Below are 22,283 nucleotides of genomic sequence, written 5' to 3' on the forward strand. Positions count from 1 at the left end.
AATTCCTGCAACTGTTCTTCATATATTTTAGCCTCCAGTCCCCTAATCATCTTTGTTGTTCATCTCTGCACTCTTTCTAGAGTCTTAACATCTTTTTTACAACATGGCAATCAGAATTGGATGGCTAACACAAGGAACTATAGAATGAAATTAAAGAAATTATTAAAGATGGATGTGAGATCAAAAAACAGAAGAAAGTAAATTGGATATCAGAAAAGGGTGGAAATTGCAAAGAAAAGCCAAAGCAAAAAACCCCCAAACCCCTCAGGAAGGCACTTAAAGAATTTCATGAGAAAAGAAACAATATTAGAATGTGATCAGTAAAGACACTGAAGATTGAAACAGATATAGGTAAACAGGAAAAATCTTCCTTTATTCTGTGAGTTATTTGGAGTCAGGTCCATTGAAATTGATTGATTGTTTAAAAAATATAGCTGAACTCAGAAGGAGATTCCAATTTTGAGCAGATGTGTTAAAGACTGACAATGAACAGATAGAACAGATAGTAGAAAATCAGGCAATGATGGAAAGAATATATTGAAATTCTGTACAACAGAGAGGTCAACATTCAAAATAACATAGGTATTTTCTATTTACAAGAACATCTAATACTAGAAGATGAAGTTGGATCAGCACTCTGAGCATTTCTGATTAGAAGGATACAAGAATTGACAGAATATCTACAAAAATATGGCATGCAACAGAAAAGTTAGTAAAGGTTCTAATCAAACTGTGTCAGCAGATCTGGAGAAAAACACTGCTAACAGATTATAGAAGGTCAATTGATACAGAAATACCAAACATAGTCTGTGATCTAGGCAGTTTAAAAATGTCCAAAAACCAATCTTCTAAGTAAAAAATACTCATCTTTGCAGAAATATTCAGCATGTTCTGGTGTCCTTCACTAGTTAAATTTTAGTTACATATTGTTGTGAAGGCAAGCATATGCTGGCTGAGTTAGCACATTATTTTAAGCCATAATGTAGTTGGGTTAGTTTTGCTTTGCATAGTGTAAATTCAATTATTCTAATTTATAAATCAAGGTTTATGATTTAGTGCACGGGTATCAAACTCGTGATGTCACGTGACGTGTCGCGACATATTGTGACTTTTTTCCCATTGACTTTTTTCCCATGGGGTGGGCACGGTTTTAGCGTGACGCATCCGGTCCGTGGTTTGACACCCCTGATTTAGTGTGTTCTATGAATCCAGACTGGATTAATCATGAATCATAACAAATAATCATTTAGTGCAATAAATTAACAATTTTATCTCCTAATTAATATAACCATATGTTCTACATTTGAAGATTAACTATCCAGATTTTTAAGTTGCATATTTATACTTAAGCATATGTATAAATTTAAAATATATGAAATGACTTTTAGTCAGATTCTCATTTGATATTTTCAAAATAATTGAAGCTTGCTTAATTTAAGTGTATGCTTTGTGGTATGTCAAGAACCTTGAGCAGCATGAGTTAACCCTTTCTGAGAAGATGGATTAAATAAGTGATCTCATTACTGATGCCTCTTATTTTGCTATAGAACCATTTTTGTCACAAGGAAAGTGTTTTAGTGACCCAGATCTAAACAAGGCAGGGAGGCTAGGTACACATGTTACACTAAACAAGGATATTTAAATATAGTTTGTTAAATAAGCTGCAGTAGGTTTAGGATATCTTACTAAGATGGTACTAGGCAAATCATTTACAGTCTCAGTACAATATGTGAATCCAGTCAATGATACTTTATTTTAGATACCACACAAATGTATTAAGAAGACAAGAAAACATACAGAGATACTATTGTCAGCATGAACTTTTAAAAAAATTCTTGCATCATTGCACGAGGATATCTCTATTACTAGAAAAACATACCTTCTAAGGTTTGGGAAATAGAACAAAACTTTTGTTTAATTCCTATTTGGAAGGCAACGATCCTTTATAAAGTGTGCAGGTGTTTAATATTATTTTTATACATTATTTGCTAATCAAACAAAACCATGGATCACTGACAAAAACCAAACTTTTATTCCTATATTTATCATTAAAGAGAGAGAAAAATCAACACAAATGTGGCAGCTACATCAGCTTCATCAGTCTATTTTGTCTTCTTGAAGACTTGATGGCACACCTGGTCTTCACAAGTCAATTCCTACAAAAGAAGAAAGCAGAGCTTTTTCATTGTGCTTATTATACTCCATGCCTTCCCTTAAAGATAAAAACAACTCAGACACCACATTAAGAGTGAGGCTTGGCTATTAAATGGAAAAGAACAATGTATTTTATGTAACCAATCAGCCAGTAAGCACTACAGGTGGCAGTAATTAGATTTGGACACTTCAGTTGAGTTTTTAAAAGGATAAAAATGAAAAATGTATGAAAATTGCTTTGTAACAGTAGGACATTTCATAGTCTATTATTAGCCCACATACTGTAGTGCATTAAAACTACTGGAGCAACAAGAAATTGCAAAAGGAGAAAAGGCAAGGCTTTAAAGGTAACAAGATAAGTACAATAGTATTCGGCCAATAGGCAGCTATGTGTCTGCAGAAAGTGGGTCTTAACTTGGCATGTTATAGCAAGTGTTACAAAGTAGGTCAGTAGCATTATTGGCAAGTTTTGAATGTATTTTAATCATGAGAGGACATCAGTCTTAGATATGAGCTACTTGTTTCTATGTGGATATCTTTTATTACATATAGAGGAACATTTTTTGGTATAAAGTAAGGGAAGGTTTTTATAATCATATCTTTCAAGTTATTGTAACAATCTCTCAACCTTGCTATTAATCCCTTAAATGGTTCTTAAGGCTTTGTTTGCAGCAATAAAAATGAAGAGAAGACGCTATAGAACAGTAATGATGTATTGCAAGAGGGCTATGGGCAGCTGATTTTCTTTAGCTCTTGTTTTTGCAGTCAGATCAATGGAATAAATCACTATCTAGTGTTTATCTGTAAAAGGGAATTAATGATTCTGGGATGAAACACAATTGTGTTTTTACTTTTTTTAAAAAAAAATCACAATTGCTTTGCAGTTCACATGAAGCTACTATGAATTTTATGATGTTTTAAGAGGTATTGTGAACATTATTACTTTGAATAAGAAATATCAAAGTTGCTTTTTTTTAATATGGATAGTATAGTTGTACATGATTCCTACCAAACTTATTAGGGTTCAGCACAATCTTACTACTCAAAGCAGCTTTAAAAGATCATCAAAGTAGCTCCTTGTTTCCCAAATTATCCAATCACATATCTTCTGAAAGTCTGTTACATAGTTCCTAAGCATCTATATTTATCAGTGGACTATGTAAAAAGTTTTAAGATATTGCTATCTCTTGTGACAGTAAATTTAGTAAAATAATTGATAACTATGCGAAGATTTTTTTTGTCTTTTTCTAGCATTAGAAAATCATGCTCCCCAATTTTTTGAAAATTCCATTCTGCAAGCTTATAATTACAGTACCTTTTTAATATAATTCTCAAGAGAACATAAATTATCAACTATTTCTTCCAAGGTATATGTGTTAATAGAACTAGGTTTATAGAATCTCTGGATTTACGACTATTTTACTAGAATAGTTGTATCTATTCTACAAAAATATGGGTCTTCTTAATAGGTTTTGAAGCAGGACTGAATAATGGAACTGGGAGAAGGTAGGAGGATATACAGATGTTCTTTTTCCTTAGAAATTATGCAAGTCAATGTTTGCATCTAATGAAAAATGAATTGTGGTAAGAATGTTAAACATTAATGCATTAAGTTGCAATATTAATCATATTTATTTAAAAGTACGTTCCTCTGAAAATAATTTCCTTACCTTCTGAGAAAAGTGGTTTGGAGTTGAGTATTGAAAGTGCTTAAAAATGATTTTTTAAAATTTCTAACCCATTAAGCAAATTTGATCTCAGTGGTGAAGATGAACAATGTTACCAAATTTAGGCAGCAAAAAATCGGATAGCCACTAATTGGAAGCAAAGTTTAGTTTCCTATAGCTTTTTGAGGCTATCTAGTCATCATTTGGATTTCTGTAGCCCTGTTCTCATTGTTAATTATGGAAATCAATCATGGAAATAAACATGACATTAATTATGCTTTGGGTGTTCTTTCAAGGATTCTACTTTAGATATGACAAAATTCATTGGGAAGAACTTCTTTATTTCCCCATCTGGCTGTAAAATCAAGACTCCATGGTTTCTGCTATGTACTCATCACTTCTAGTCATCCTGATAGCTTTGCTGCTTCCCATTTAGTGGGCTTTACTTCTCCTCTGCCATCAAATGAAAAGGACAGGAGGGTCAGCAAAGTGCTGGCTCGAGAGTCATATTTTATACTTCCTCCATTGGCCTGCTTTTGGGGGGACACTAGTAAGGGAGAGATGCTGGGAGAGATCCAAGTCAGCAGAAATACAGCTATGTGGAAATATAGTTGTCCTCCTATGTCCTCATTTTTGAGACCAGTCACTTGAACATTTTTATTATTTAATCTCTCATTTATCGTTTCTCATACTTTGGTGACTGCTTAATTTTCTTTACATCATTCAAGTTTTCTATGTTTTCGTTTGAATTTCACTTATGAACTCAGCTATATGAATTCAGCTTTTCTTCAACAGCACTAAATTATATGTTTTAAAGATAAGATGTATGTCTGGTATTAGTCTAGTCCATTTTTTTCAACCTGCTTTCTCTGCAGCCTACAGAAGAGGGTTCTTGTATTAAATCGTATTCCCCATAGCTTACAATAAAGTTGAGGAAAATAATTATTACTGTCAAATACTGGAAAATTATATTGTGACAAACGGTAGATTCCACTTCACATTTCCATTTTTCCCATAGCATTTTGAGCTATTTGTTTTTAATTAATAAAAATGTGCAACTATTGCAGTTTCATACCCTCAGTATGGAACATTGAGATTGTGCCCATGAATAAATGCCAGGCGGCTTGAACCAACTGATTGTTCTAATCTTTTGCAGCAGGTTTCATTGCTAGAATATCCTATACTGTATACTCTCCTCAATAAATAATGGTAGAGTTTTGGTCAGCATTTTCCTAATTTTAATTACTACCTGGAATTGCTTGTGGGCTATTAAATGAAAACAGAAGCAAGTCCATCAAACATTAATTTCTAAGTGTTCAAAAAAGTACAAAGTCTGCTGATTTGCAGACTAATGAGGCTGAAACGGTATAAGGAAATGATAGTGTGGTTCATTGGGTAGTGACTGTGCACATTTTTCTATCATTTTTGATTGTGGAAGGCATATTTGACTGCCTTAAAAAGATCTCTTTTCAACTTAAAAGAACTACCATTAAAAATCCATAGGTACACTTGAAAGGGTATTCTGAGATTGAATTTCCTCCTAAAATAAATGGAATTTGTTACTATAATGGCCTCAATGACTTCAGTGCTGTTTTTTATGATTGACATAATCTGTAGGCTATCTCATAGTAAAACTGACAGGTGAAACAAAAGTGCTTATAGTTCATCTCCCACTATGACTCCAAACAGAACTAATTTTATTTCTTAACATGAAAAGGAGTCTCATGCTTTAATCCTGAATAAGGAGAGATTCCTTAAAATTCAGAGTAGACCAGTGAATGTCTATCAGACTGTATACACACACACACACACACACACACACATACAGTATATACATACACACACACACATACAGTATATACATACACACATATACATATACATATACAAATACATATACATATACATATACATATACATATACATATACATATACATATACATATACATATATATATATATATATATATATATATATATATATATACACACACACACAGTATACTAGATGCTTTAAAAAATCCTTATAAAAGTGAGTTGATATGGAACAGCTTTTTATTATAGAAAATCAACATATTTGTTTCTTACTAGATGCAGTTTGTCTCCTTCAATCCAGTGTTTCCAGCCTCTATTGTTTTTTTCACCTTTCTGGACACAGACAAGTTTGTCACCATCCCAAGTCACTGTTGACTTCAAGGATTAAAAGATAGTATTAAGCAACATTCTAGAAACTGAAATATTTAAACTTGGAACTAAATGCAGTTCAGTGAATACAGCCATCTCTCTGGAAAATCCCAAATTCTGATTGCAAACTAAGACTGTCACTGATGTTTCATGTTTCTAGCTCTTCAACCTGATTCATGAAATAACCACGGAAACAAATTATACAAATTTACTAATGATGGAAGTATTCCCTAGAAAGGGAAACCAATATGAAATTTGATTCTGCTTTAAGAGGAGAGTAACTAATCTCCAATAGAAAAGTCACACTTTATTTAAACTAATGCAACATCCACACACATATTTCTATTTCAGTAAATAAATTAGGGTGGTGTTCACAGCAGAATAGATATTAAATTATTTTGTATAAAAGTGACATACCAACTGATGATTAAATCTCCCAGTTGTTTTACACGCAGCTTTTTATTAGAGAGATAGTACAGGATAAAAACAACTGAAAAATTCTTGAAGAAAGATTCCACCTTAGAGATCAAATTACTAGGATAGTTAACCTTTGTGCAGTGCAAAATATTTCTTCATTTCAATATAATTTTTTCCAAAGAAAAAGGAATTTCAGTGGTATCAGTATTTTTGAACTTTTGTACTTTTTTATTATGAAGAAATTATGTGTGAATGTCCATGTAACATTTTGCAGTCATTTTTGCAGTGATGTACCACTTCCCTGTTCCAGACCCTAGCAGCTAGGAAAGCATCAGAATGACAGAGAGGTTAATAATCCTAGCAGTCCCATCTTTTGCCAATGCCAAGAATAACAGCAGCAAAATAATTCAAAGCATATTCATGTACCCAGAGGAAAAGGTAGCAAATGGAAGTTCCTGAACAGGCAATAAAGCTTTAGAGAAATTTCAAGGTGAATTTCAGTAATAATAGCATCAGGCAAAGGGACAGAAAAAGGTTTTTAAAAAAAAGAACAAAAGATTTTTATTCTGTTGTTCCTCATCGAATTTTCTATGTTATAAATATTGGTAGATATTTTCTGAGTCTTTGTTCATTTTCTTACTATTTTTGAAAAATCTGTAGACCTGAACTGGACTAGACAACTTTTTAAATATAGCAAACTTGCATAGGTTTTTCAGCTTGAGGAGTAATCTTTTTTTTCAAGTGGAGAACTATCTGGATGGTGCCAGAATAGAAAAATGGCCAAGAGGAAGAGGAGGGATTAAGAAAAAAAAATCCTATAAAAATCTCACTTTTTGAAATATAATATAATGTAACGTAACGTAATATAATATATAATCTTAGTAGTTCTTCAGCACTTAATAGCAAATTGTAAAAAATTGCTGAAAACTTTAAAGTTAATGCAAAGACAGCATAGGTCATAGGTCATGCTGATTGGGAATTGTAGGACTTAAAATCCACACATTGCCAACATTGAGAAACATAATTATAAGCTTTTCATCCTTGAGAACTGTATTCTCAAAACCTGCAGTAGGGTAAGATATCTAGCCATCTGGTCTGAAACTTTTTGTTATCCACTATACTTTCCAGTGTATTGACTGGGAAGTATTTGATTGTAACTTCTTCTGAAGGTGATAGGAAGTGCAATAAAACTTAAGATATCATTTGTCTTGATATGAGAGGTAATTCCCCCCCATTCCAAATTAGTTTTTGCTGGCCATGTTTATAATAGTGATTAAAAATAGTGAGAAAAAATCTATGCAATTTATGGGGGTTTGGCAACACTCTACACCTCTACACTGAAGAAGTAGAAATTACAACTTTTTTTCTTCCGAGCATTTCCCCCAAAATACAGGGTCTATTTTTTTTTAGTATCAACCAAATGTTAATTCATTGTGACAGGAATTAAATGACTGGTTTGTTGCCCAAGACTGATGTTGTGGCTGAGAGAAAGAGTGACTGGCCCAAAGTTAACCAACTGGCTTTCATGCCTAAGGTGGGGCTAGAACTCAAACTCTGCTGATATCTAGCCTGGTCCCTTAACCAATAGATCAAACTGGTTCTCAGAAAGAAGCAGAATGACTCCCTTAAAAATAATTAATCCCTGCTTTTGCTAAAAAAAAAAAACCCAAGTAGCAATGTGTTTGTATAGGAATGCTGGGTAGAAATCACCCTGATAAGAAATCAGAGAGAATTATAAAAGAAATGAGGTGCTTTTTCTTCCTGTAGTCACATAACAGGAATGAGATAGAAAGAGAAAATTGAGGTTGCTGAAAGTTCAGCAAAGTGGCAGTTTTGTGCTCCTGAATAGGGCTGGTAAAGGATGGCTTTGTTATAAGGAACATGCTGTGATGTCAGGGCACAGAAAGGTCACAGATGATAGGGAAGATGTTGGCTATAAGAAGCAAATCTCTCTATTCTCCTTGGAAAAAATAATTAGGTGGTTGTAATGTTTCCTATTCTGTTCTGGAGATCTGATACAGAGGCACATAAGCCACAATTTACATCAGGTACCTGTGACACCATTAGAATCAGGTGCAAAGAGTTACACATTATGGAACTGGTATTAGTGAAATTTAGTTCCCAATCTTATTCTGTCTTAATCCAGGGTGAAAGCAATAAAACAAACATTTGCTGGCATCTGATCAATACGTTCTATGAAATTCATCAATAATCCAAGCAGCACCCAGAATCCCAAGGCCAGATTGGCTGTTGATTGGCAGACAGCAGGAAAGACTAGATTTCCCTTGTAACATACATTAATGTTTTCCTAGTTTCTCTATCTTTTCCAGACCTGATAGTTCAGCTTCCAGTCTGGATAGCTTTTGTTCGCAGGAAGGGCCATCTTGCAACATAATAGCAAGATGGACTTGAAACGCTTCTAGTTGGGTAAGGAACTTTGCATAAACAATAGGTTCTACCTAGTTTTGCTCACCACAAGTAAAATGTTTTGTGTGCTGCAGCCTAGAAGAATAAAGAGCAGTGACTACTGTGGCTAACAGGAATCTGATTTTCTCTGTGCCAAACTATGAAGTAAGTCTATGGCTGTCAACTAGGGAAATATAACAGTCTGGAACCATGAAGAGTTGAAAGCAAATAACAAGTAATTTTACCTTGCTGTCATCTGCTTGAGAAATTGTCATGATTTGCATATAGAATAAATAGTTGCACTAGCAAAGCATCTAGTTTCTGAAATGCAAATTTCAGCTTCTTTATAAATAAGCATTTCTTTAACATTTTAATTTGCTTTCTACCTGTTTACTTGAATGTCAGGGACTTATACTGACTGCTGTGTAAATGGGAAACAAATAATAGGTTTTCTACCTTCACAACTCGATTGTCAAGCCCCTTGGTGTGCTCTTCAAATTCCACTCCTATGGTATAATTCAATTCATAGTTTCTGAAAGTGCTCAGTGTTTTTGTCTTGAAATTGTCTCCATCCTGAATAATTTCTTTTGTTTGTTTTAGATGGTTTGCAATCTTACGGGTAGCAAAATCGATGCCTGCAGATGAAATAAGAGATATGCATTTTAACAATGTGCCTGATTAAATTTGATTTCTAAATGTAAAAACACAAACTTTTGAGGTTATGCAGATGCCCAATAAGACTTTTGGCTTTTTAAAAAGAGTTCACATCTCTTCTGTGAACTGATTTTTAATAAGTTATTTTGAAGTGGTCAATGCATCAGAAAAATCCCTTGTTAAATTGCCATGTCTGCCCACTTTTGAATAGGAATTTATCTCAAGATAGCAGATTTGCACATAAGGATCTTGAAGTAATTCCCATTGAAAACAGTGGGACTGATTTTCTAAGAAAACACATGCAAGATTGTGCTCTAAAAGATAACATATACATACATGTATACATATTTTCTATTAGTAGAATATCTCATTATCTAAGGCTATGTCATGCCTTCCTTGGAGCCTGACTCCGAGGAAGACATGGAGTTCTCTGCTGAGGCATAGGAGGGGGTATCTGTGGGTTTGGAGGACTGTAGGGAGGAGCAGGCTGAGACAGGCCAGGGCCCTTCATGTTTGGAACAGGGAAGGCAGAGTTCAGGTGAGGAGCAAGCCCCCCCCACCTGATCCTAGAGCAAGGAGAGCAGAGAAGAGGAGAGAACAACGGAGGCAAGCTCAATTGCTAGGGAGGAGAGCGTCCCGCCCCACTCCACAAGCCACACCTGGGGATTAGGATTTAAGGAGATGCTGTGGGGTGGGGCATTTGCCAGGAACAAATGTGGTATCTTGACATAGTTGTGAATTGTGCTCTTGTTTGCATTTAACCTGGACACTTTGAATTCTGGACCAGTTTGTTTCCTGCTTCACGACCACAGACTGCATTCCTGAGTCTCTCCTTGCAGTTTGCAGTTTGCAGGCAAGCTGAGAGTTAAAAGGACTCTTTACGTTTTCTTGTTATCTGTCTTGTCTTGAGAATATTGTATTGGTTGAACTCTTGCCAGCATATGTGGAAGCTTTTGGGCAACATTGGCAGTGATTAAAGGACTGTTGCGCTTGCCAACCGATTGCTTTGCCTCTGGGTCATCACAGCCTACTTTTATAGAATTGTACAACAGTTAATAATGTGCTGATGTGTTATGGTTAGAAGCTACAATTATCAAATAGGATTCTGAATGCAAAGTTCTTTCTCTGTCAATCAGATAATTCCATTACCACCCAATTTCTCTATCACTGTTCTCCTCCCTGGCTAGTCAGCTAGCTAGTCTTATGGTCAGTTTTTCACACCAAAACCTATTGCATGCCAAGCTTTGTGATTTCAAACAAGATAAATACAATTTCTTAATCACCTCTCAAATAAAGATATTTAGCTATATTACTAGAGAGGTGTTGTAACAGAAAGGAAGTAACATGATGGAGAGCATCAGGGACAGCACAAGAGCAAAGAATTGCCTATCTGCAACTGAAGCTTCTTTCTGCCTGAGAAACAGTAGGTAATATCCATTAACCCCCATCACTTCCACGAACCAGTCCAACCTGTTTTTTTTAAAGCCAGTCAAGTTGGTAGCCACATCTCTTGGCAGAATCTCATAGCTACTAAATTTTATGGTGGCAAATTCTAAACTTTAGCTACAGTGCAATAAGGATTTAGGAACATTTATAAGCAGTTCACACATGACCTGAATAATAAACCACATGCTCAATTCACACATTATGCTCAATTAAAGGCAGTTAGGTTTTATTATTGTTTAGCAGGCCAATACATTACTGAAACTCAGACATTAAAGGCACATAGGAGAGCTTCAGTATCCTTTTGTGCTTGGAGAACTCTTTTCCATAGGTATTTTTCTACCTTAATCTACTTTGTATTTGAATGTTATAATCACATGGGTGGAAAGAGAGAGCAAGGTTGGACTGGTTCCAATGTCCATCTAGGTAACAGAAAATTGAAACACATATTTATTTATTTATTTGTTTATTTGCATCCCATCTTTATTGTTTTTCCAAATAACTCAAGGTGATGAACATATCCAACACCCCTCCTCCTTCTATTTTCCCCACAACAACAACAACTCTGTGAGGTGAGTTAGGCTGAGAGAAAGTGACTGGCTCAAGGTCACTCAGCTGACTTTCCTGGCAAATTCATGTTCTCCTGCTTTTTAGCCTGGTGCTATAACCACTAGACCAGTGGTTCCCAACCTTTTCTATACCCTGTACCCCTAGAATGCTTCTGATATATTCTCACACCCTTGAAAAGTTTGAAATAATGGAAACAAATTATTGTTTGTTGCCATTATAGTGCATATACACTATAATTTTGAAAACCCTAGCTTTTGCTCTCCCTGGAATATCGTCTCGCACCCCCAGGGGGTGCAAGCACCCCTTGTTGGGAACCCCTACACTAGACAAAACTGGCTGCCTCATCTTACTATGTTCAGAACTTGCTGTGAAAAATGAGTTGGAAAGCATTAGTAGTTTTGTAGTTTAATCATCATTGCCTTCCATTACATAATGGCTTTTTTGTTATCACTTTATTTTGATCATGATCAGAATAGGATATTTGAAGAGCAATGGTATACAAAAGATCAAATATAAAAGAGAATATGCTGGGCTGATTTCTTTCTTGTCATATTTCAGTAAAAGATGCTAGTGATGAGCTAAACAAATTCATCAGTGGGAATAGCAGTCAACCAAGATTGTTGTAAACACGTCCTTGAACTCAAGATGTATTTCACCTCTGTCAGCCAAAAGCTCAAAGATAGAGAGCTGTGTCGTTTATTATCCATTTCCTCCTCTAGTGGTTGCCACTGATTGAATAAGATTGCAAAGCATAAAGCAGCAAATGCAATGTTGTGATGTAAGCCCTATGTGAGAAGTACTAAAGAGGTGGAACTTGAATCGTGATGCAACTATATCTTGCTCATTTTGATCCTCCTTGCAGATTCCAGTGAAAGCTTAGAATATCTGATAGATAAAACTGAATGTTTTTGCAAAGTAGATAATATTTTGCAGCTAAAATATCTAGCAAGTTTCCCCAAGACAGCCATAGAGCAATCCTACCCAAGAAACAATTTAGTGGACCTAAAATGTAAAGAAACACATACTTACATACACACAGGTGCATAGACCCACAGACCCATAGAAATACACACACAGAGATATCTATACAGACATCTTATTTTGTCATCCTTTACCTTACCCTGTTAAGTATTACATTGTCATTCTTATAAAATATGAATACAGTTTGCTATCTTTTACTGAATTTATTAGTGTTGTCTTTAATGAGGAAAATCTGAACAAAAAATCATCCCTTCTTAAATATTTCCCCCAGATTTCCTATTCTGATGCACAGTTATGTTATAGTCTTTTTTATTTTCTTGTGAAAGTAAAAAGGGCATCATATACATAAATATGATAAAATATTGAAAATATTTACACTGATAATTATACTAGTGTACTTGTTGTATTGCAATTAATGTAATTATATATAAGAAGAAACCTGTCCCAGAAGTCAAAAAAGTGAAGATGTAATACTAATACTTCATTGCCTGGTTAACTGTTCAGAAGGAAAAATATGCAACAGGTCATGTATAAAAAGGGAACATTTGCAAATGATTGTCCCACTGATGGCTGGCACTATGTGCAGGAGTTGTACATCTGAAACTTAGCGATCTTTAGAACCGACAGCCTGAGAATTAGAGCTCATATTTATTCTAGGAACTCCTAACAGTTGACTAGTTTTGTTAATATACCAGCCATCTGTTCAATGCTAACGGTAATTTTTGTTTGTTTGATGTCCCTTAGTAGGCATAAGCTATTACAGTAAATCAGAGTTTATATATGTGCAATTCATTATTAGGTAGAAAGTGAAATGAGTAAGAACAATGCAGTAATGCTTTTTCTTTTTAAAATTTGGCAACCATAATCTCTACTGCAGATTGCTCAATTAAGATTGTGTCTGCTGTATAAGAGAATACAAGGCAAACACAATGTACTAACTGCTGGGTTCTTGTATTGATAATACTGAAAATAAATTTAAGATCCAGATGTCAATGTATTACGTGTAGAATCCTACGATTGCTATACCTGAGATAAACATGGGATGGAGTCTCACCTTGGGACAACCTTCTTTCCTGTTTGGCCAATATCCATTATTCTATTGAATCAATAGAATATATTCTCATAAGCTCTACAGTTTATAAAAATAAGTAGACATCCCTTGTCACCTAATTTAATGCTATGCCCAGTTTTGTAAGCCATTTTTGCCTTTACCAGAGATATACATAAAAATAGTCACATGATGCATGGTGCTTTGTAGGATTAAAAGATAATTTACTACTGTTGTCTTGATTGGCAGTTTTAACACTTTTAAACAGCGTACATAAATATTTGTTGTAATTTTAGGTTTTGAATTATTTTAATCTATACTACTTTGCATGCATATAATTCGAAGGCTTCATATGCCTTCCATTGGATGTAAAGCACTGTTTTAAAAATATTTGAATTATCTCTGATTATATTTTAATACATGCTTAAGCAATTGCGTTCAAAGTACCTTATGTATTGTAAAGATAGAATTTAATCGTCTGAATTAAGTTTATACTTACCCAAAGCAATCATATAACCTTCAAAGTTTTCATTTAATACCATTTCCCATTTCCCATTGTAATCTGCAGGCATTGCTGCTTGGTAGTTTAGCTATGGAATATGAAATGGTGGTTCTCCAAAAAGAATGAACTGTAATTCTATCTTTTTTATAGTTCTTCAGATGTAGTTTATGGTTTCTAATATAATAAAGTCTAAGGGTCACTGAGATAATCTAAGCAGAACGTTATGTTCGTTATTAAAGTTCAAAGAAGAACTAGATGTGAGGAGGAAAATGATGTTGCAATGACCTTTGTAAAATGTTAAGAAAAAAGACAATACAATATTTTTTATGAAAGCATATGGTTGAAATATGTATTTCATAATGGCAAATTAACAAATCTAACTTGGTTGCATTCTTTGTTTTTTAAAATGTCTAAGATCCTTGACATCTGTTTGAATTTTATTAGGAGTGCTATCGAGTTGATTCAGTTCAGTTTAAAAGAAGCAACATCTAATTTCTTCCCAATAATCCCACTCTGTTTGAGATAGGCACACCAATATTCCATGCACTACTACAACATAGCTGTTTAGGTACTTTTGGATGCTTCTGATGTAGAAAAAGCAGGTAGTCTTGGTACAGTAAAAGGTGACAAGATAATCACACTGGCATTTTGTTCAGTCCTCCTGCTTCTTCCTCCTAATGTGGATTTCTTCAAACAGCTACAACTAGGACATTTAGCACAAGGTATTATATCAACCCTGTAGCTGAAGTATTGGTTTTAATTTATAAAGCTGTACATAACTTGGCACCTAAATATCTCCAAGTGCCTATGTTGCCTGCAGTTTATCTGTCTGAAGAGTTTCTCCTGGAAGAAGCTGCTTGTGGTCTTCCACTTTCATGTAGTGGGGGTTCCTGAAGCTAGGAAAAACTAATTTTCCATCTTGACATTGATAGTCCAGAACAACCTATTTCTAGAAGCTAGCTTGGCCTTCCAGAAGGTAGTGAAGACTAGTCTTTGATAGGCTTTGAGGAAGGATTATACACTGGATTTATTAACTAGTTTATTGGTATTGTGTGTAATTCATTGGCATTTTATTTTGATTTTGTAATAGTAATAGTAGTAAAGTTGGAAGGGACCTTGGAGGTCATCTAGTCCAACCCCCTGCTCAGGCAGGAAACTCTACACCATTTCAGACAAATGGCTGTCCAGTCTCTTCTTAAAAACTTCCAGTGTTGGAGCATTTACTGCTTCTGGAGGCAGGCTGTTCCACTGATTAATTGTTCTCACTGTCAGGAAGTTTCTCCTTAGTTCTAGGTTGCTTCTCTCCTTGATTAGTTTCCACCCGTTGCTTCTTGTCCTGCCTTCAGGTGCTTTGGAAAATAGCTTGATTCCCTCTTCTTTATGGCAGCCCCTGAGATATTGGAATACTGCTATCATGTCCCCCCTTCTCCTTCTCTTCGTTAAACTAGACATACCCAATTCTAGCAACCGTTCCTTATATGTTTTAGCCTCCAGTCCCCTAATCATCTTTGTTGCTCTTCTCTGTGCTCTTTCTAGAGTCTCAACATCTTTTTTACATCGTGGTGACCAAAACTGGATGCAGTATTCCAAGTGTGGCCTTACCAAGGCATTGAAGAGTGGTATTAATACTTCACGTGATCTTGATTCTATCCCTCTGTTAATGCAGCCTAGCACTGTGTTGGCCTTTTTGGCAGCTGCAGCACACTGCTGGCTCATATTTAAGTGATTGTCTACTAGGACTCCGAGGTCCCTCTCACAGTTACTACTATTGAGCATGGTGCCACCTATGCTGTACTTGTGCATTTGGTTTTTCTTGCCTAAATGTAGAACCTTGCTTTTTTCACCATTGAATTTCATTTTGTTAGTTAGTGCCCAGTGTTCAAGTCTGTCCAGATCCTTCTGTATCTTAAGCCTGTCTTCTGGAGTGTTGGCTATTCCTGCCAGCTTGGTGTCGTCTGCAAATCTGATGAGTTCCCCACCTATCCCTTCGTCCAAATCGTTGATGAAGATGTTGAGGAGCACTGGGCCTAGAACAGAGCCCTGGGGCACCCCACTACACACTTCCCTCCATATAGATGCAGTTCCATTGAGGACCACTTGCTGAGTAGGGCCGGTCAGCCAGCTACGGATCCATCTGGTGGTGATTCTGTCTACCCCACATTTTTCTATCTTATCAAGTAGTAGGTTGTGATCTACTCTATCAAATGCCTTACTGAAGTCCAAGTAAATTATGTCCACAGCATTCTTCTGATCCACTAATTTTGTCACTTGGTCAAAGAATGCAATAAGATTTGTCTGTCATGATCTATTTTTGACAAACCCATGTTGGCTTTTAGTAATGACTTTGTTTGCCATTAGTTATTCGTTGATTCGTTGTTTGAATATCTTTTCCAGGATCTTCCCAGGTATTGAGGTCAGGCTGATAGGTCTGTAATTTCCTGGATCCATTTTTTTCCCTTTTTTGAAGATGGGAACTACATCAGCTCTTTTCCAGCCCTCTAGTAGTTCCCCTGTGTTCCAGGATCTTTGAAAAATATAGTTCAGTGGTTCCTAGATCATATCTGCCAGTTCCTTGAGAACCTTGGGGTATAATCCATCTGGTCCTGGCGATTTGAACTCATCTAGGCTGGACAGGTGCTCACTTAGCATTTTCTTGCCTATCTTAACTTGTGTTTCTATTTTGTTTTTTATGGCACTATTTTTGATAGATTGGTCTGTTTTTTCCCTTTGTGTAAAGACAGATGCAAAAAATGAGTTAAATAGTTCTGCTTTCTCCCTGTTGCTTGTCACCTTCTTGCCACTTCCACCCACTAATAGGCCAATCATTTCCTTCACTTTTTTCTTGTTTTTTACATGTTGAAAGAAGCTTTTTTTGTTATTTTTGAGCCTTAATTAATTTTGAGCCTTGGATTTCTTCACTTCATCTTTGCAGGCTCGGGCTATTTGCCAATATTCTGACTTAGTTGTGTTCCCCTCTTTCCACTTTCTATACTTGTCCTTTTTATCTTTCAATTTGTCAGAGAGTTCTTTATGCAGCCATGCTTCTTTTGAGAGCTGTTGTTTTTCCTCTTTGTTGGTATTGTGCTAGACTGTGCTTTTATTATCTCATTTTTCAAAATTTCCCAAGCTTCTTGAGTTGTTTTCCCCTTGAGGATTCTCATCCATGGAATCCTTCCCAAGCCCTCTCTAAGTTTATTGAAATTAGCTCTCTTGAAGTCCAAGAGTCTAATTTGACTGTGTTCTATTGCTTGTGCTTCTATAATGTTGAATTCTAATATTGCATGATCACTTCCTCCCAGGGTTCCTATGGCTTCAACACCTTCTATCATTTCATCTCTGTTAGTGAGAATTAGATCCAAAATGGCTAATCCCCGAGTTCCCTTCTCTACTTTTTGGGAGACAAAGTTGTCTGCTAGGTTTGCCAGGAACCTGTTTGATCTTCCACTTGGTGCGGAGTTTGTCTCCCAGTTGATGTCAGGGTAGTTAAAGTCCCCCATTACTATTGTGATGTGCTTCCTACATACCTTAGTTAGCTGACTAGCAAAAAGTTCATCTATTTCCTCTGTCATTTCCCCCCCTCCTTTTATATTGACCCAAATGCTGTTATAAGGGTTTTCTTATGTTTTATAATGCTCTTTAGTCACTGTGAGTTCATTACAACTCAGTGACACAGATGTTTGATAATTTTTGAAAAATAACACTCCTGTACTTTATGAATACTCTTTCAGCAGTACCGTAATACATATATTTATATTCAATTATCCATTTAGACAAAAATTAAAGTTTAGAAAGGATCCCTGTAATATTTAAGGAAAAAATCTATATAATGATGGTTTAAAATATTAGATTAGATGTTTAAAGTAAGTGTCCAGTGCAGTCCTCAACTTACAACAGTTCATTTAGTGCCCGTCCAAAGTTACATCACTGAAAAAAGTGACTTATGACTGTTTTTCACACTGTGACCATCGCAGCATCTCCACAGCCTCATGATCAAAATTCAGATGCTTGGCAACTGACTCATATTTATAACAGTGGCAATGTCCGGGGGGGGTCATGTGATCTCCTTTTGTGACCTACTGACAAACAAAGTCAATGGGGAAGCCTGATTCACTTAACAATCATGTTACTAATTTACCAACTGCAGTGATTCACTTAACAACTCTGGCAAGAAAAGTCTTAAACTAGAGTAAAATTCACTTAACAAAGCTTTCACTTAGCAACAGAGATTTTGGGCTCGGTTGTGGTTGTACGTTAAGGATTACCTGTATCATTTCCAGATGTAGTGGGACCCCAAGTATGAACCAGCATAACCTGGCTTTCTTTAAGGGATTTGGATAACTCTATTGTTCCTGCTATGATAGATAAAAATTTGGGAATGCCATTGTGATTTCCCACATAATTTGACATCTTGTGGTTTTAAGGCAGAAGTAACAAACTGAGTCCTTGCTGCAGGAACCTTGAGTGTAGTTCCCAGAGTATCTCAAAAACCTATCCACAAGATGTTGCATATTAATTGTATTTAATTAATGTAATTATAATCAAATGTAAATGTAAAAGTGGAGTCACAGAGCATGAATAATTTAAGTGAACCTTATGTTGGCTCTGGCGTAAGAGTAATAGTATCGTTCTCTGAAACTCAAGGAAATGTAAAGTATAATTTCTGTAATAATCTTAATATCTGAATTTCTAATGTTATTGGCAATGTACAATTTCATTAAAAAAAATGAGTAGTGCAAATTGGAAGATAGAATATGGTCAAAAATTTCCTAGTCTCTCCTATGATGAAATTAATTTTATTTAAGACAATCCTGGAAGCATTTGTTTTGTCAGTAAAACCATTCTCAGTAGTCTCTCTTTAGTTCATTGTTTCCCAATGAATTTGTGGATATCAATTCCCAGAATTTCCTAGTCAGCCTGGCTGGCTGGGGTGTTCTGGGAGTTAATGTCCATGCATTTTAAAGTTGTTAAGTTTGAGAAATACAGCTTTAGGCTGAGGAAGCATGGAGGTTATCTGCAGATTCCACTAAATAAGTGATTTCTTGCTATACAGCATTCCAGATATAATGTTATTTTCTTCTAGCCTGCATTTGCAAACATACTGAAGTGAGAGAAAAAGGAAAGAGAGCTTTTTTCCTTACAATGTAGATGCTTGTCAGAATGTCTCTGCAGACAAACCATAAAATACAGGACACAATCTGGCAAAGTTCTTTCATGGTATTTCAGTAAACGGTAAGAGGCACAAGGTAAGCCTCTGGGAAATTTTGATTTCACTTCCACTAAATGAGATTCTATAAGAAGTACCTTCATAAAGTAAAACTGTCTTAAGGAAGAATAAAGTGTTTACCACCAAAATATTTGGTGTGGAAAGAAAAACAAATGGAGACCAGAACCTACGCTTTCCTGAGGACTATTGAGATATGATGGTAACTATATTAGTTCACAAGTCTTTCCTAAATTAAATGAATTATTGAGCATGCTAGACTTAATTAATGAGGTGACTTTAGTGTTTTTATTAAGCCAGCAATTTATTGTTTGATCAGTTGATTATTCATTATATTGTAAAAATCCAGAACATGGATTTTGAATAGGATTTTGAATAACATGAATAGTTATGTTGTGTGGATGAAACTAAATAATGAAAAGTTGTTCTCTAAATTCTGCTTTGTATGTAATTCTGTAGGTAAAAGTTTAGCAGTTAACATCAATTACAATTTATGGAGCAAACATATAAACCCAAGTGAGCTGTTTCTAAGTGCAAGGAACAAGAACAGAAATGGGCTTAGTCAAAAAGAAATTAACCATTCATTAATACCTATTGCCCCCTTTATGGATTACTGCCTTGTCATGGCGAAGGGGCTTGCGTAACTCAATGAAGCTATAAGCTATGCTGTGCAGGGCTACCCAAGACGGACAGGTTATAGCAGAGAGTTCTGACAAAATGTGATCCACTGGAAAAGGAAATGGCAAACCACTCCAGTATCTTTGCCATGAAAACCCCATGGACAGTACTAAAAGGCAAAAAGATATGACGCTGGAAGATGAGCCCCTCAGTTCGGAAGGTGTCCAATATGCTACTGAGGAAGAGCAGAAGGCTAGTACTAGTAGCGCCAGAAAGAATGAAGCGACTGGGCCAAAGCCGAAAGGACGCTCAGCTGTGGATATATCTGGTGGTGAAAGGAAAGTCCGATGCTGTAAAGATTTTTTCTCCATAGGAACCTGGAATGTAAGATCCATGAATCAAGGCAAGCTAGACTTAGTCAAAAAAGAGATGACAAGACTGAACATCGACATCTTAGGAATCAGCGAACTAAAATGGACAGGAATGGGTGAATTTAACTCAGATGACCATCAGGTATACTACTGTGGGCAAGAATCCCTCAGAAGAGATGGAGTGGCCTTCATAGTCAATAAAAGAATAGGAAAAGCAATAGTGGGATACAATCCCCAAAATGACAAAATGATCTCAATTCGAATCTAAGGCAAACCATTCAATATCACAATAGTCCAAATCTATGCCCCTACCACTGGTGCTGAAGAGGATGAAATTGACCGGTTCTATGAAGCCCTACAGCACCTTATAGAATTAACACCAAAAAATGATGTCCTTATCATCATGGGGGATTGGAATGCTAAGGTAGGAAGCCAAAAGATAACCGGAATAACAGGCAAGTTTGGCCTTGGAGTACAAAATGAAGCAGGGCACAGGCTAATAGAATTTTGTCAAGAGAATATGATGGTCATAACAAACACTCTTTTCCAACAACCCAAGAGACGGCTCTACACATGGACATCACCTGATGGTCAACATAGAAATCAGATTGACTATGTGCTCTGCAGCCAAAGATGGAGAAGCTGTATACAGTCAGTAAATCAAGACCAGGAGCTGACTGTGGCTCAGATCATGAGCTTCTCGTTGCAAAATTTAGGCTTAAATTGAAAAAAGTAGGGAAAAGCACTAGGCCACTCAGGTTTGAACTAAATCATATTCCTGATGAATATACAGTAGAGATGACAAATAGATTTAAGGAATTAGATCTGATAGACAGAGTACCTGAAGAACTATGGATGGAAGTTCGCAACATTGTACAAGAGGTAGCAACTAAAATCATCCCAAAGAAAAAGAAATGCAAGAAAGCAAAATGGCTGTCTGAAGAAGCTTTGCAAATAGCTGAGGAAAGAAGGGAAGCGAAAGGCAAAGGAGAAAAACTACACAGAAGAACTATACAAGAATGAGCTTAACATCCCAGATAACCACAATGAGATGGTCACTGACCTCGAACCAGACATCCTAGAATGTGAAGTGAAATGGGCCTTAGAAAATCTGAGCAACAACAAAGCTAGTGGAGGTGACAGTATTCCAGCTGAGCTATTCAAAATCTTAAAAGATGATGCAGTAAAAGTGCTACACTCAATTTGCCAGCAAATTTGGAAAACTCAACAGTGGCCACAGGATTGGAAAAGGTCAGTTTACATTCCAATTCCAAAGAAAGGCAATGCCAAAGAATGTTCAAACTATCGCACTATTGCACTCATTTCACATGCTAGTAAAGTTATGCTTAAAATCCTATAAGCTAGACTCCAGCAGTATGTGGATCGAGAACTACCAGAAGTACAGGCAGGATTTCGAAGAGGCAGAGGAACTAGAGATCAAATTGCCAACATACGCTGGATCATGGAGAAAGCTAGGGAGTTCCAGAAAAATATCTACTTCTGCTTCATTGACTATGCAAAAGCCTTTGATTGTGTGGATCACAACAAATTGTGGCAAGTTCTTAAAGAGATGGGAGTACCAGACCATCTCATTTGTCTCTTGAGAAACCTATATGCGGGTCAAGAAGCAACAGTGAGAACCGGACACGGAACCACTGATTGGTTCAAAATTGGAAAAGGAGTCCGGCAAGGCTGTATACTGTCGCCCTGCCTATTTAACTTATATGCAGAGCACATCATGAGAAAGGCAGGGCTAGATGAATCAAAAGTTGGAATTAAGATTGCCGGGAGAAATATCAACAACCTAAGATATGCAGATGATACCACTCTAATGGCAGAAAGTGAAGAGGAACTAAAGAGCCTCTTGATGCGGGTGAAGAAGGAGAGTGCAAAAGTTGGCTTGAAACTCAACATTAAGAAAACCAAAATCATGGCATCCGGCCCTCTCAATTCCTGGCAAATAGATGGGGAAGAAATGGAGGTAGTGACAGATTTTATTTTTCTGGGCTCCAAGATCACCTCAGATGGGGACTGCAGCCAAGAAATT

The 22,283-nt window shown here is 36.1% G+C and overlaps 1 protein-coding gene across 1 annotated transcript; it reads right to left on the bottom strand.

The window, feature by feature from the left end:
• Positions 1-1,734: 1,734 nt before the first annotated feature.
• On the bottom strand, positions 1,735-15,129 carry RBP2 (retinol binding protein 2). Its single transcript, XM_039344690.1, has 4 exons — positions 14,024-15,129; positions 9,285-9,463; positions 5,910-6,011; positions 1,735-2,156 (listed from the first exon to the last, which is right to left on the bottom strand). Exons 1-4 carry the CDS (start codon positions 14,094-14,096, stop codon positions 2,103-2,105), a joined length of 408 nt encoding a protein of 135 aa, XP_039200624.1. The 5' UTR covers positions 14,097-15,129; the 3' UTR covers positions 1,735-2,102.
• Between the last annotated feature and the right edge of the window lie 7,154 nt (positions 15,130-22,283).

This window comes from Crotalus tigris, unplaced genomic scaffold (genome assembly GCF_016545835.1).
Source record: "Crotalus tigris isolate CLP2741 ecotype Arizona unplaced genomic scaffold, ASM1654583v1 scf7180000017933.3771270, whole genome shotgun sequence".
NCBI lineage: Eukaryota > Metazoa > Chordata > Lepidosauria > Squamata > Viperidae > Crotalus > Crotalus tigris.

Excerpts from the sequence above, each read along its gene's own strand:
- RBP2 (XM_039344690.1), bottom strand. The coding sequence starts at position 14,096 with ATGCCTGCAGATTACAATGGGAAATGGGAAATGGTATTAAATGAAAAC. Across the intron at positions 9,464-14,023 it reads AGGTTATATGATTGCTTTGG|GCATCGATTTTGCTACCCGT; the intron begins GTAAGTATAAAC and ends TTTCATCTGCAG. Across the intron at positions 6,012-9,284 it reads TTGACAATCGAGTTGTGAAG|TCAACAGTGACTTGGGATGG; the intron begins GTAGAAAACCTA and ends TAATCCTTGAAG.